A 16,676-nucleotide genomic window follows, 5' to 3' on the forward strand; every position below is an offset into this window, starting at 1 on the left:
AGGTCAGTACCTTCTTCTTAAGTTCTTCTTGAGAAAAATGTTCCACTTGAAACCGGTTGTGCTCTTCAAGGCAAATACTCAGATATGATGTTTGATCGCTATAAAATGAAAACGGTTCTTCTGCACAAAAAAAAAGTGGGGAGAAGGAGAAAAAGATCATCAGAAATAGATCCTCCAGAGCCCAGCCCCAGTGCAGTGCACCTAAGGCAGTCTGAACTGGGTGGGGAGGCTGGATCGGGGTGCAAGGACACATGGGGGGTTGAATGCACCACCTTTGGAGCAAAAGTAATTTCCCCCTTTCTCTACAGGCTGAGATCACAGTGTCTGGTTTCACCATGGGCTGCAGGCATTCGCTGCGGCCAACTCTGAATTATAATTTGCATATCGAGTGTTGTGTCTGGAGACCATTCTGAGTGGCACAAGTGAACGATGGTATCAGTTTCAATGAGGGAGTGATTCTGCTTAGGTGAGAACGCAGGAAAATTAGCTGTGACCCTCAAGGGTAGAACTCAAGGGAAATCAAAAGTGCCTGATCTATTTTTATTGGCCCCAGAGCCCTCCATGGGAGCGAGCAGAAACTGCCTGCTAGATGTAAAAGAAGGGAGCCTTTGGTCACCCAGGAAGGGTCCAGGTCCTCTACAGCAGAGGTCACGTTCTAGCAGGGAGCAGAGGCGCAGAGAAGGGCCGAGCCCCTGACCCCGTGAGGCCCATCCACAAGCAGACCACACTGCACACGTGCGGGGAAGAGCTGACACACTTAACGTACTGCTCAGAGCTGGGCGTCAAAGACGTCCTGACTCCAATCTGGCTAAATCAACCCTCACCCCCATGGCCAAGCCTCAGTGTCTTCATCTGTAATGTGAAAGTCAACACTCTACCCAATGGGATGACTGTCAGGATCAGAGACGAGAAGTTAAGTGTCTCGTACACAGCAGGTGCTCAAAAAATATCAAACCTACCACAGCTATGATTAAGTTTTAGCATATGCGACAGCACCAGGCTAGAGACGGGGAAGAAGAGACCAACCCAGAAAGACTGAGGGGCTTGGGTTCTAACGAGGGAAAGGTCAAAGACTGCTGCCCTCAAATGAACTTACATATAAAACAGAACAGACTCACAGACATAGAACACAGACTTGTGGTTGCCAGACGGGAGGGGGGATGGGAAGGGATAAACTGGGGGTTTGAGATTTGCAGATACTGGGCTGGCATATATAAAATAAACAAGTTTACACTGTATAGCACAGGGAAATATAGTCAATATCTTGTAGTAGCTTACGGTGAAAAAGAATATGAAAATGAATATATGTCTATTCATGTATGACTGAAGCATTGTGCTGTACACCAGAAATTGACACAACTTTGTAAACTGAATATACCTCAGTAAAAAATAATAAATTTAAAATAAAATAAATAAAATAAAAAAGGCTGCTGTCCCGAGCAGAGCAATGCGCACATCATGGGACCCTCCCCAACTGAACCCACTCGCGGTGGTGACAACGGGACAAGCCCCGCTACAGCAAGAAACAGCAGTCTCACCCCCATGTGTCTGTCTGCGCAGCCGGGCTCTGCTGAGGGCGCCTCGTTTTGTGCCATGAGGGCTGTTAAACCAGAGAATGGGGGACGCAAGGGCCCGAATCTACCTGGAGGTGGAAGTATCAAATGATGGCAGAACAGCGCAGGGGCGGCCAGGAGGCCAGGCTGCGGCGGACCCCCCCCACACAAGTCATACACCGCGCTCGGCCCTTCTACCCAAGCCAGACGGACGCAGACCAGGAGGGCCGGCGTCTATACCGGCACCATGAAGAAGGATCTCCAGCTGAGCTCCAGTGGGGGCCCCTCCTCCTGAAGCGTTAGGACTCTCTTAGGGCTCAGCCGAGGCCCTCCAAGTGGAAGCCCCAACGGGAAGCGCATCCAAGAGCGCGTGTTACCTTCCCGCCGCCGGATTTCGCTGAGCTGCTCCTCCAGGGCCTTGCGCAGATGCCGACAGGCCAGCACGTCCCGCTGCAGCCGCTTCCGCAGGACCAAGATGTTGTTCAACTCAGCCTGCAGGCTGTTGACACTTGGTGAAACAAGACACCAGAATTTTAAAGCAGACCTACTTGTGCTTTAAGATACCAAGCCCAGAGAGCCTGCGTCTGCATTTTATGTCATTTGTGGGGGTTTTCTGATTGTAAGAATAAAATCTTTGTTTCTAGAAAATTTTAAAATATAAAAGGACTAGAAGAGCAAAAATTACTGTGACCCCGCTCCCAATGAACACACAGCAGACTGTATTTCCTCCCAGTCTTTTTGCCTGAGTATTTTTACGAGGCTGAAATAATACTGGACACATGATAATGAATGGTGAGTTCCTCACTTAAATATTTCCCTATGTTTTTGGAAATCATTAGCAAACATCAGCTTTAATGACTATATAATATATAATCGAGTGACTGTCCCGCCATTTACTTTAATTCATCCCCTATTAGTGGACATTTGGGTCATTTCCAAGTTTTTGCTACAGACGTAGCTAGGTGGAAATAATTTAATTCCCCAGAATGCTTCTCTGGAACAAGGCCTTGCATGGGCTTGGGTATGGAAGGACGGCTCTCCACAGAAGAGAAGGTGACAAGGAAAGCATCTGCTTGTGTCACCCTTAAAAGACGTGGCACTGGAGGTAAGGGCGAGGGGCAGGAGGGACAAGAAAAAAAGACAGGGAGGAGAGAGAGAATCAATCACGGGAGGGAGAGAAGGACCAATTTAGGGGCCAAGAAAAGAACTCTTAAGTGCTGGGCTAGCCACTCACAAATGCACAGTAGAATGGGCTTTTATCTGAGGGGTGGGGGTGTTGAGTTTCACATCTGGGTCAGTGACCATGTAACACGGTGTTGACCTGTACAGAAAGCTTGCATGAAACCAGTAACCCAGAACTCAGAGGCCGTGAAAAGGCACACCTCCCAGAATCTGCGTTAATCTGGGGAATACTGTCCAACAGACCTGTGTCCAATGATGGAACTGTTCCGTATCTGTGCTGTTGAATATGATACCCACTAGCTGAATGGGCCTACAGAGCATTTGAAATGTGGCTAACAGACTGACAAACTGAATGCTTCATTTTTTTCCTGTAAATTTGTCTGGTCACATGGCTAGTGGCTACTGAACTGGGCAGAGCAGATCCACAAGCAGGGCTCCGGACTCCTGACGTGCACATGGCAGGGATCTGAATCAACTACACCCAGCTCTCAGAGGAACAGAGACTCCAGCCCACACTGGAATAACATAAATAACATTCCACTGAAAATCTCTGTGCCTGAAGCTTTGTTTCACACTCAGGTTAGTTTCTTAACACGGAGTCCCAGCAGTGCAATTACTGGGTCAAAGTATATGAACTGTTTTTTTGAGATGACCAAAAAGCATAAACAAATCAGAAAGCTTCCTCTTTAGAATACCAAAGAAATGGACCACTCTGTCCAGCATCTGGCCTATATTATCCCCTGGGAGGGTCCGTCAACACTCTGAAACTGTCTTTAAAAATTTATGAATATGTGGACTTTTTTAGGGACAGACCCATAAGTTTTCATCAGATTGTTCAAAGGGGGTCCACAACCCCCAAACGGTTAGGAGCTATCGCTCTAAGAAATGTGTGCCTCAGACTCAAGCCCCACTTTCCCTTCAGAGATTCCTTCCGGCTCCAACCATCAAGCTACAGACATAAATCAACATATATTGGAAGGAAAATAAACCATTATGTCTAATCTTCTATGCTCGCTGCTTTGAAGATGGTTCATTGTGAAGCAGCCTTCCTGCAATGGAAAGGGCCCTCCCAGCAACTTGTACCTCGTTCCATTTCAAGACAATCATAATGATCAATTTGTAAGGCTGATGGAAAACCTTACCGAGGTGTCACAGCACAGCACTCGCTTGGATGCGGTCGTGCTGGAGACACATTTAACCAGGGGGAAAAAAGGAGATTGTTTCAGCAAAGCTCCCGCGATTAGGGCTGGGGTAAGCTGACGGCTTCACTCTCTCTTCCATCTTCTGACAGGGTGAAAAGTACACAGCTGCTGTTCCTGTGTCTGTCATTTATGTTTCCCCAACTCCAGGATCTCTGCAAGGTGTGAGGAGTCGGTGGAACAAAAGGGGCTTGGCTCAGAAAGAGATGACAGCCCTGCACCCTCCTCCCTCCCGAGTGTCGTGGGGGAGGAGTCGGAGGATCTCGGCTCCAACAGCGCCCCAGGACCTCGGGCAGGCGGCTGAACTGCCCGAGCCCTGCTACTCTCATCCGGAAGAAGGGGATAATGCCTGCCCTTCAAGGTTGTTCTGAGAATTAAATGAGATGTTACAAGGGAAGGAGCTTAGCACAGTGCCCGACAACATACAAGAAGCTCAACAAACATCCCTTCCTTCCTAACATCTCCCAACAAAAGATATTTCTAAGCCAGACTTTCTGATACTTGTGAGTCACATCACTGACTTTCATCTGGAGATGATTTAAGTTCCCCCAGGAGGCGCTGGGCATCTCTAGAGATTCAGTTGGTTGTCACACCTGGGGCAGGGGCGGGTGCTATGCCAGGGAGTGGTAAAAGCCAGAGATGTGGTTGAACATCCCACAATGTACGAGACAGCCCCTCACGACAGAAAAATCATCTAGCCCCAAAGCGCAGGAATGCCGAGGCTCAGACAGTCTGAGTCACAGGCAAGTAGAACTGCCCTAGTCCTCAAGATGAGAGGTGTCTCAGTAGGGCCTGGGCTCAGGAGCCAGGGAGCTCTGAGCGCTGAGAATGCCTAACTGCAGAAGCTTGGGTAATACTCCTAACATCTCCGAGAGCGGATTCCCACTCCTGTGATACAGGGCTGAAGAGTCGCTGTGAGGAATGACAGTAAGGGGAAAGGACCAGGCACAGAGATGCCCACGGCCACTTCCCTTCCTCCCTGCCCTCCTTTTCCAACTCTAGTTACAAGGACGTCCTACGTCTCCTGAGTCAGTCACCTGTTACCGCCAGTCTCCAAAGAGTGGGCAGTGCTGGAGTAACCCTGGGGGGCTCCACCTGCCTCAGCCCACACTTCTGCCCCCCGGAAATGGCAAGGTCTGAGGACTCAAAACCCTCTACAAGCTGAGTTTATGATATTGAGGCATATGGAAGCTTTTCACATTGTTCTTAGTCTTAGTAAGTGTTATGGTTTATTGAGTGCTTACTATGTGCCAGGCAGAATTAGGACTTTACACATTGTCATCTTGTTTTAACACCCTGTGAGGCAGGCGGGGAGGCAGGTAAACAGGCAGAGGGGCGGCTAGGTCGGCAGCAGGCCAACCTCAACTGCACAGACACGCACACGGAGGCTCAGGGTGAAAGGGGACTGACCCAGGAGCTCAGAGCTGCTGAACAGCAGAGCTGCGATCGGGACCCAGGCCTGTCTCACCCTAAATGTACTTCCACTCTGAAAATGAACAGGAAACCTTTTAAGCATCCCTGTTAGTCATGGCCCTGACCTGCCTTGGTCCCGTCCACATTTTTCTTCATTAAGGAAGAGCCTGTGAAACGCAGAGCCACCCTCCATGACGCTGAGAAGGCTGGACCGCGGCGCCATCAGCCCACAGGGCCTCCCAGTGCCCAGAGTCAAACAGGGCTCCCATCCCAAGAAGCTGCACAATTAACCCCACTTCACCCCCGCTCCACCTTTGAGTTTCCCAGCACTACTCAGCCCCTCCCCTGAGTAAAGATGACAAGCAGCAGAGGCTTCTTGAAAAAGCCCACTTTCGTGAGCGATGCCACTCCCGGAAGTTCATCAGCATGTTTTAATTTTCTTAAAACTCATTTCAGATTTTAAAAACCTGAAAACTATCTCATAACTTAGAAAGTGTTGGGGGGGCTGTGGGGGACTTCCATCCCCTGAACATTTCCCGAGTGCCTGCTCCTTACCAGCCCTGGTGACAGGCACTGGGAAGTGCAGGCAGCAAGACAGAGCCCTGCTCTGGGGGCACCCACGGTCCAGGCCACACCAGACAAGTAACAAAGGGAGGTAAGGGAAATGGTGAGGGCAGAAGAATGGAGGGGGGGGGTGACAATCGCCCTGGGGACTAGTGTGGGCCCCCTGACAAGGGGACCCTCAAGAAGAATTCTCAAGGACTAGTGGGAGGCAAAGCAGGATGTGGACACTCATCCAAAGGCAGAGGCAGGAAATACACAGCTCAGGGAACAGTGAGGGCTCCAGTACCGCTGGAGTGAAGGGCAGAAGAGGAGTGCAGAGTGGTGGATTTTCTTAACTTTTTATTATGGAAAATTGAGGCATATACAAATGAAGACAAATGAATATAATGAGCCCCTCTCCGGCCCACCCCCCTGACCCCAGCCCTGAGAACCAGGGAGCCATGGCCAGTCTTGTTCCATCCGTGTCCCTGCCCACTTCCTCCTCATCTGTGTAGTTTTGAAATGAACCCCAGACATCATGGCCATTCACCTGTAGCCATCCCAGTGTGTAGAGAGACGGCATTTCCCTGGGAGAAATCAGTGCTGTGGACACAGAGCGGGGGCCTGAGCAAGACCACTAGCCCATTATCAGCTTTCCTATTACACTCACTGGCCCCAGGTCATCTCAGCAGTTCTGTAAAGACACAAGTCACTCCACGACCGAGAGACAGGTTTGAGTGCTGTCACTCACTGCCTGTGTGACTTTGGACAAGTCACTTACCTACTCCGAGTTTCCACGACCTTATGGAAAACAGATGATAGTATCACTTAGCTCACAGAACAGCCGTGAGGGTAATATGAGATAATACACAGAGAGGTGCTTTCTAAATCTATAAAAAAGCATCATTAAAATCCGAGTGATTACTATTACAGTATTTTTATCCTACACTTGTTACCAAAAATTAGACAATTCTTGCTAGAAAATGAATATATCTGATTTAAATAAGGCAATCACCATCCAAGCACTTTAAGCTTCCAGGGCAAAGTGGGAGGGATTTGCTGCCTCAGAAACTACCAGCATTTATTCAAAATATGTGTGTGCACGTACGTGTGTGATGTCCACACGGAGACCCTTACCTGTCTGAGTCCTGCAGAGATTTTACCAGGTGTGTATAGATGTCTCGCTCTTTCTTCAAGACCTGAATCAGCTCTTCATAGCCTAATTGTTGCTTTTCCTGGAAAGGACAATGGGCATCTGACATTAAGAGAAGAATTTTTAAATAGCACATCCTTACGTTATGCAAACCTACATGGATAGTTCTGATTTATAAATCCAAACGAAGGTGGTCCCCTGTGCCAGGCTCCGATCAGGCCACAGTCAGAGAGCACCACCTGCAGGGGGAGTAGGGGATGACTGTCCATCGCTCAGCTCAGCAGAAAGCTGGGCACCATGCTCCCGACACTAAACAGGCCGCTATAAAACAATGACAACTGGTGGGAGGAGGGATAAGTCAGGCGTTCGGGATTAGCAGATACACACCACTATACATAAAAGAGATAAAGAACAAAGACCTACTGTTTAGCATAGGGAACTACATCCAATATCTTATAATAACCCACAGCAGGAAAGAATCTGAACAAGTATATATATGTGTACACATACACATACATATAAATTGAAATCACTTTGCTGTACATCTGAAACTAACACAACGTTGTAAATCAACTATACTTCAATTTAAAAAAATTCTCCCAAAAAAGCCCCATCACCATCATTAACTGATTTGAAACTGCCACCCATCAGGACTGCTGGTCATGGTTTTCGCAACACTACAAAGAATGCCCTCCCACACTTGTTCTTGCTCCAAAGAAAGGAAACCTATAAACCAAAACCTGACAAGTATTAGGGACAAGGGACTTACATTAAAACAGAAGGGGTTAAGTGAGTCACGCTCTAAAGGCACCCTGAACAGAGTGAAGCTAAAGAGATCTTAGGTGGATCTCTGCCACTCACTAGCTGTGTGACCTCCACTAACCAGCTTAACACCCTCTGTGAGGTTCGGGCTCCTCATTTACAGGGTGTGGGTGTAGCTTTGTGAATGAGCAATCACAGATGTGAAGGATTTTTCATGGTTCAAATTTTGGCTCTGTCACTTCCCAGTTTGGGGACCTCGGGAAGGTACTTACTAGAGCCTTCGTATTTCTACCTGTAAAATGGTGAATAGCCACTACCTCATTTTGTTACAGAACAGATGAATTGCGTATTGTAAGGAACCAAGGAACCAAGGATCCCGGGGGGAATGGCTAACTCCAGTATTAGGGAATGGAAAATCAAAAACCATCCAGGTCTACAGCATTTTGTCATGCCAGAAAATAAGGAAGTGCTTAAATAAAGGAACACGGTCAAAAGGATACGGGAGCCGGTTTGAAAAGGCCAAATCTGGGACAATTTGAGCATCAAAATAAATAATGATAGTAACAGATTATAACCTACTGAGTACCACAGAAATTCCTGAGTCCACACGGACAGATGGGAAGAAGAGTGGGCCTTTCTTTACAGCAGAACAACTAATAAATGTAGAATGAATAATGGAATTAGAAGAATCACCATTTGCTAACCACCATGGTAATAAATAATTCAACCAAAAACATAAAAGGATGCTAAAACCAATGGGTGAAAGTTTGAAGATCAGAGTATTTACATAGACTCAAAATACCTTCCCCCAAATACTTATTAATTACAAAGGAAAAGGAGGAACTGTATAGTCGAGACACCAGGCAGACACCACCTTCATAAAGCTATCCAAGTCAGCATGGCCGGTAATGGGACAGATCTAAGCCGAGTGCCATCAGACAGGACATGATGAGAACACGACCTGGACCCTGGGATGCTTCTGCCAAAGATGCCTCGCCTGAATCCAGTCACCAAGAAGCACCAGACAGACTCACCTGAAGGATGCTTGACAATATGACTGGCCTGGACGCTTCAGGAGCATCAGGGCCATGAAAGTCCAGGAAAGACTAAAGACTATTAAGCGCAACATGCGTCCTGAACTGATGCTTCTGCTACGGAGGGCGTCATGGGACAACTGGTGAGATGCGAATGAGTCTGAGGATTCGGCGGCAGTGATGGGTCCCTGCTGCCTCCCTGGAGGTGATGGCTGTGCTGTGTTATACAGGGGAGTGTCTCTGCTTGCAGGAGACACACACTCAAGTACACAGCTTCACGTGGGCAGCTTACTCTCAGGTGGCTTAGGACAAGTAAAATCCTTTATTCTTGGAACTTGCCCGTAAGTTTCTTTTCATGAAGAAAATGGTAAAATAAATAAGTGAACATGTGCAGAACACCTGGCATGGTGCCTGGCACTGACTAGATGCTCCCTGATGCTGGAAATACACTCAGTTAGTGCAGAGACTGGGGCTGCAAGCGGCCCTTGGGTTTCACAAGGACTCAGGCTTTCTCAGATAACCACCTAGGACAGGGGTCCTTACCCTGATGAAAATTCAAATATGAACAGGGTGGGTGGAAGTTTCATCTCTATTTCCGCTAAGCTCCATCTGAAATTCAGCATCCCCTTCAATCGTGAGTTGAAGGACCACTGCTACTGCTACAAACCACAGGACTGTTTTCCTGTGACTCTGTCATCAAAAGAAATACTGTTACTTTGTATATGTTGCAAATACCTCAAAACATTTAATCTTATCACTACTTCAAAACTATAGCAGACGCTATGGTCACCACTAGATCTTGTTATTTTTAACGCATTAATAAAGCACCATTTCTACAGCCTAATTCTTTATATTTTGATAGCCAAATTTCAAAACAACTGGTTTCCTTTGTAAGCCTGTGCTCGTACTTTATGCATTTAAATACTTTTCCGGGGAAGAGGTCCTTGGTTCCAGTAGTCGATCAGAGGGATGCAGAGGGCGAAAAAGGTTCCAAGTCCCCGCCCTAGGAGACCGCTGCTGAGCTGAGCTCCTTGCCCTGAGCAAAACGAGGCAAAGGCACCCCTGCCAATTAAGGGATTTAAATGCTAAACCACCAGTTTGGTCGTGAGGAGTTAGTCACCCACACTGTGAGAAATGTCAGGCCCTTTTGTAAATCACGCCACATGTCACTGGCACAAGGTGCTCCCACCTGCCTTCCGTGCACAGTAAGCATCAGCTCCCACCTGTACACACCATGCGTGCAGACAGAGGGTCCCAGAGCAGCGCCTGGCGGGGAATCCAATCGGGTATCAAGACAGCCACTGTGCTAAGTGCTCTCCAGCATTGTCTCATTTAATCCTCGAACCCCAATGAGCTCTGGCATTACCACTCTCCCCGTCTTGGTGATGAGGGAACTGGGACGCGGAGGACCAATGGATGCCCAAGGTCAGGACAGTGAGGCAGGGTGTGGATCCAGGCAGCCAGGTTCCAGGACCTGCACTCTTCAGGCCACCCGTGAACACGCCACGGTGGACACAAAGCACTGGGCGCTTGACCAAGGTAACAGGGCCACTGTCAGCCACGTAAAAGCCAGCCAACAGTGACAATGAAAATAAGAAAACCTACTGCTTCTTGAGCATCTACCATGAGAGGCAGTCATGGTTAACAGTGTGTGACCTTATTGGCTGTGTGACCTTGTACAGGTCAACCTCTCTGTGCTTCAGTATCCTCAGCTATAAACAGAGGTAATAATTCTACACGTCTCATAGGGTTGTTAGAGATTAACTAAGCTAATCTATACAAAATCCTCAGAATGATGCTTGGGGTGGCGGAAACACATGGTAAGTGTCGGCCCTAACTCCATTCCTCTGCACCAGTGCTCCGCCAGGTGCTTACACAGATCACCCCTAATCCCAACAGACACCCAGAAGTGTACTGAGCTTCCCACTTTCCACGAGAATAAAGCGATTCTCTGAGAAAACTGAGTTGAGTCCACTAAGCTAATAACTGGCAGTCAGAATTTGTGCCTAGGTACGTAACTTCAAAGCCAACCAAGAAGGACTAGGAAAAAAGATGAATAAATACGGACCCCTGGTGGATGGGGCAGACTCCCAGTGAGGGCGCAAGCACCCAGCAAAAGAAATCCCGACCCTGAGGACCCCGTGTCTTACTAGATCGCCAAGGGCCTGGCCTGAAGCCCTAAAGGACTGTCCGCTGTGGTCGGTGTGGGGCCTGGGTGCCCAGCTCAGCTCCCCTCCTCTCCTTTCGGGCAGCTATTCCAACCGTCACCAGGTTTTTCAGGTCACTGCTCACCTCGGCCCCCTCCCTCCACCTGCCAGCCTGCCACACCTCCGCTTGCTCTCCTGCCCTCCCATCTCCGTGGGCCTGGGAAAGCCTCCGCCCGAGCTCCCGGGGGAAACGCCTCCGTCCTCCTTGGAGACCATGCTCCATCGGTCACCCCTCGCCAGGACACTCCAGGGAACCTCACCAAGACTCTCAGCAGGCAGCCTGCCCTCCTCCGGCCCCTCAGCACCCTGCTCTACCTTCACCCAGAGCTCAGGCACCAACCACCTGTTTCCAGGCTGGGGGAACCCCCCCAGGCAGCAGCGTCCCGAGCCAGGCACCGTGCTTGGCACAGATCAAATGCTGCCACAAATCCTGGCTGAAACGATGACTGAAAAGGTAAGAAGGGAACCCGGGGACCGACGTGAATCTTAAGAGCAGAGATTCCCGTGGATATTTTGCATAATGGAAGTCAGAGTGAGTCAGTGTCTTCTAGAAGCAAACTGCTCACCCATGTTAAACAAATGAACTCTTCGGAACAATCTGGGTCCCATTTCATCAGTCACCTATTCCCCTGCATTGAATCATGCCCCGTTAGAATGAAGTCACTAGGCTCCCTCAGCAGAGCTGACAAATCAGTGGATACCCTCGGCGCAGGGGCAGAGGGCCAGGCTGCCCAGTGGGGGGTGGCGAGAAGCACCAGCTCAGCCAGAGCAAGCCACCCCCACCCTCCACCCCCACTCCACCCCTCCCAACAAGACGGAGCCCTAGAGTCGACGACTTCTGCTCTCCATGGGGCTGACACGGTTTCACTGCCCCCGCAAGACGCGGCTCCTCAACTCCCCCTTGGCATCTGTGAGAACCTCTAGTGTGTTCCAGCAATCACGCCCTTTTACTGTCATTGTTTTGCTCAAACTACTCAACGCTGGATTCTACAGCTTGGAATCAAAAGAACTAATACCCTTACACTATTTCCCATCCTCTCAGGAGGCCAGCACGTAATTCCCCATTTTACAGATTAGGAAGGTGAGTTTCAGAGAGACTAGGTGAGGAGGGGAGGGTATATAGCTCAGTGGTAGAGCGCATGCTTAGCATGCATGAGGTCCTGGGTTCAATCCCCAGTACTTCCATTAAAATAAATAAATAAACTTAACTACCTCCCTAACAACGCCCCCCACCAAAAAAAACTGCATCAGAGAGACTAGGTGACTTTCCTAAGGTCACAAAGCCAATAAGGAGCAGAACCAACATTCTGACCCCAAAGTCCAGACATTTTCTACCCTACCAGAGTTTCCTCAATGACTTGAAGGAAGCACATGTAATGGGTACACCAAAGCCTGAAGAGGCAGCAGATACATAAGAGAAAGCTTGATGACTCACTTCTTGGTAATCAGGGCAATTTAGTGGCCTGGTGGATAGACGGTCTATCTCAGTAGCTATGTCACAGCTCTGTAACAAAGACATTTATTTCAATACTCGGGAAATTCAGCAGCAATGTCCCAACCATGTCAATAGCCAAGCTATAAATCTCTGGCTGCAGCAAGTTAAATATGGTCAGTGTGTTTTACTCTCTGTTCTTCAATTCCCTGATCATCCAGCATTAATTCTCAGGATCACACATGATTAGAAGGAAAACAGACTGCCCCGAGTCAATGGAGACATCATCACAGCCTCGAGTTCTTTGTAGAAATGGGCAGAGGATAAACCCTAAGTCAACACAAGGCAGCCAAGGGCACAGCAGAAGAAATCCAGGTTTTCTACAAAGAAAAGAACTACAATCTGAAAAGTCTACCTGTATGCTGCAACAGTTGGGGTTTCTTAAACTGACACCTAGAAATTTTCAATTCCTAAATGATCATTTATAATCTTTTAGCCACCATTTGCAGTTACTTGCGTAGAACAGAATTAAAACCTTTGCTCAAATATGTAAGCATTCTGCACAGTCGTTTAAACATCGCCAGGATCTGAAATATAACTGTAATGCCCATGGAATGACTTTATACTTATGGTTCCATGAAGTACAGAAATCAGCCAGCAAAGTGGTGCAGATGATCAAACTAGCAAGGGGGAATTTTAAAGCCCTCAGCCTGTTCAACGAATTTAGCAACGTTTTGTTCAACATTTAAACACTTTTTACATGCCTAAAACATGATTCAAAATAGTGAAGTTTAACTAAATGTATTCAAATTAGTGACGATCTGTCCATCTAAAAAAAAACCTATGGGCTGCTATCTTGTTTCAAAACAGACTGTGCCGGATTACGGGTTAATATGCATCTTAATATGCAGCTAAATTTGATCAAAATTAAGTAACTACGAGCAAGTTAGAATCACAAAATATTAGCCCTCTGAGATAACAGTTATCAACTTGCTCAAGGTCACTTAAGTGAAGGACAGACCCAAGAGAGGGATCCAGGCCTCCACACTTTTAATGGCCCAGCCCAAGGGCCAAGTCCATGATGATGTTCTTAGTCAAGAGAAACAGCAAAACGCACATCCACAAATGGTGAGAGTTAAGGAGGAGCTCCCACTGCTCAGCCAGTGGTGCCCTCCAGGACCAGGGCTGAACCTGAGCAGATACGCAGTGCAATGCCTGGTACTGGTGCCGAAATACTGAAATATCTCTTCGTCAGTTGTAAAATAACCCTTGATCCCCCCACCCCAACCACCGCAGCCCCTCTCCAAGACCCAGGAAGCACAGGGCTGGCGGCTGACACACGGGCGGGCCTCCAGGAACCCCTCCCGCCCCACCGCCCGCGTCTGCTCTGATGGCCGTGCCCGAGCTGTGCTGCTTGTTGGTTATTTTGAGAACCACCCTTCGCAAAAACCGTAGGTCAGGATCAGAGTCATTCATCAGGGAACTAATTTGCCTAAGAATTCTCTGTGTTCTGAATGTATGAACTTAATTAAGCCAGGCTAAAAAAACCAAAATGAAATAAAACTTGGCCTACAGTGAACTCCTTTCCTTTCCCATGTCTGGTGGCCTGGCTGCATGATATGCAAGCTAAAGGTCAGAACAATCCATATGCATGTCCGCAGACCAATATAACATTCCTTCACTCAGGAAACACCCACTGAGCCGGGCACCGGGCGGCCGCTGGGGTTCAGATACGAACACCGGCTCCCTACCCTCGAGGCGCCTGCCCACGTGCGCAGGGGCTCGAGAGAAGGGCAGCAGTAAGGGCGCCTGAGAACATCCACACAGGGACCCAGGGCTACAGCGGATGGGCGTGCAGAGTGCCGAGCACCAGGGAGGACAAGGGGACAGTGCTCTCGGCAGGTCACAGAGAAGGTGACACCTGAGTGACACCTCAGGAGTGTTCAGCAGTTACCAGGCAAACATGGGAGAAAAAGGCAAAGGCACAGAGAGGTACAAACACAGCGTTTCCGGAAACCTGCGGTAAGTGAGCTGTTGTTGAGATGCCGGGGAATGGCGGACGGGAGAACAGGGAGCGCACTAGGCGCCAGGTCAGGAAGGGCCTGCGGTACCATTTCCGTGTGCATCTGAACTGGAAAAGGTTCTTACCTCCCGATCACACCGTTCTTGAGAGGTAAGCCCTCGGGGAGCCAACATGAGGCTCCTGTTTTAACGAGCTGGGATTTCTCTGTTTCCTGTGTGGCGCGAATACTTACACTCAGCTGAAGGATACTAACGCGGACGGTGGAAAGGCTGAGAACCCCTCCTCTACCTGTTCTAAAAGCTCAGTTATCAGCAAGAAGGCATTAGAGGACCTTCAGATCAAAGAAGTTATCAGATATGTGTCAGGAAAGAATACGAGCTTGCATGTGAACGTCCGGCCTCAGCCCCGCTCACCTCAGAGAAGATGGTTTCGCTGCCTGGTGACTGAGGGGGGCACTTCTCGGTGATGAGGTCTTCACTCCCCAACTCGAGATCCTCCGCCGTCATTAGGTAGTGGTTCTGCGGTATTACTTCCAAGCCTTTTTCAGTGAATTTCTAAGGAAACAAAACAAATCATAAGGAAGTTTTCATCAAGGAAAAAATATTAAGAGAGGGTCCTAAACTCTTCAAGGGGAGATGTACTTTTTTTCACAATACCCGTATGGCCTCCAAATAATTTCCATTATCCCCAAATATCAGGCAGTTACAAACTGTAATGCAACCCATTTGTGCATTACTACAACTAGGAAGCCAGCACACCACGTGGCCACGGCAAGGATGGTGGCTGGCACTGCATCCCCTCCCTCTGGCCACCACTGATGCGGCCTCCCGGCAGGTACGGAAGACAAAGTCCAGGCTTCAGCCCCGGGACCCAGGTTCCGATCCTGGGTTCCCGTTGGCCAGGATGTGATTTCTGGGTCTGTTTCTCATCCTACGGGGTTACCACAGGGAGGACAGGGACTGCACGTCACAGCCCAACAAAGCCTAGGTTCTCCTGAAACATTATAAATTTGACAGCCCTTGATCCATCCACATCCATGAGGCGATCCGACTTCCAGGAAGAAAAGGGCAGGCCCGCGACTGCTGGCGTGGGTCCTGGTCACAGGTGAGAGGCTCTTCCTGCATGATGAGTCCCAAGGCAGCTCCCCGCCGACCCCCTCACAAGAGCTGCCATCCAACAACACAATGGGACTAGAAACCATTTTCTGGTCTTTTGGCCAAATTCAAGTGTCAAATCTATCCCTAACTATTTAAAACCTGGTAACTCCTGAACTGGGTTTCTATTCACACTGTCGGAAATAAAGGATGAGAACCGCAACTTATTCCTAAGCACCCATCTGAATCAATTTATCATGTCATCCTCTATGAAATAGGCGAACATGAATGAGAAAGAAGCAGAAGCAATTTTTTGTAAAAACCCATTGAACTGTAACAGGAAGAGCTGGGAATCAAAGAACCAAAACTGAAATTCTAGAATTACCGTAATACAGTTGTGCTTGGGTTACACTGCTCATTTTTATTTCTTAAAAGTCCAGTTATAAACGTTGTTAAACAAAAGCACTGTAAGGCTTAAAAGGAAAACAGCCACCCCTCACCTCTCCACTTCCCACCTCGGAGTCCCACTCCCCAAAAAAACCAACTTTTGATGCTACTTCCTCCTTCTCTTCTTCACTTCCGTGTTTCTAAATTACGTTCCTACTCGCATGTTTCTTGATTTCCTAAAATTAGATTTTATCTTTTGGCTCCTATCATAGACGTTTAAGGATTTCTCTTATCATCTGGACCTCAGTATCCTTCCTAATAGTCACATCACAATTTTAGCTAAATTCACATTCTGCATTCATGTGATTATGGCCACACAAATACCGTTCACAGCCCAGCCATGGAGTGTTCCGGGATGATTTCTGTTCACGTTTGCTTCTTTGTTTTTCTTGGTGTTAGCAACAACTACTTAGTTCAGAAAACTAAATTATGTACTTTGTGTTAACTTATCTCCCAACTCTCTAAAAGAACTTATGAATCCTCCTAGACGGAGTCAAGACACAATAGGTAAATGATTGGTTCTTCCGTCTCTTGAAGAAATCCCAGTGAAGTACCCCTTGCATAGCTGGAATCCAGGCTTCTACCTCAGTGGCTCAGCTGTCAGCCTGAGACCTCCCTTCACCGCGTCCCAGGT

At 48.3% G+C, this 16,676-nt stretch overlaps 1 protein-coding gene across 10 annotated transcripts in view; it reads right to left on the reverse strand.

Moving 5' to 3' along the window:
* CDK5RAP2 (CDK5 regulatory subunit associated protein 2) overlaps positions 1–16,676 on the reverse strand; it is a 167,388-nt gene that overhangs the window by 73,967 nt on the left and 76,745 nt on the right. For all 10 annotated transcript variants that reach the window (XM_064490460.1, XM_031450326.2, XM_031450323.2 and 7 more), the window contains exons 14-17: positions 14,915–15,055; positions 7,028–7,125; positions 1,931–2,061; positions 11–120 (exon numbers count right to left, since the gene is read on the reverse strand). In XM_064490460.1, coding sequence (XP_064346530.1) covers positions 11–120; positions 1,931–2,061; positions 7,028–7,125; positions 14,915–15,055 — 480 coding nt within the window. The remainder of the gene's footprint in view (positions 1–10; positions 121–1,930; positions 2,062–7,027; positions 7,126–14,914; positions 15,056–16,676) is intronic.

This window comes from Camelus dromedarius, chromosome 10 (genome assembly GCF_036321535.1).
Source record: "Camelus dromedarius isolate mCamDro1 chromosome 10, mCamDro1.pat, whole genome shotgun sequence".
Lineage (NCBI taxonomy): Eukaryota > Metazoa > Chordata > Mammalia > Artiodactyla > Camelidae > Camelus > Camelus dromedarius.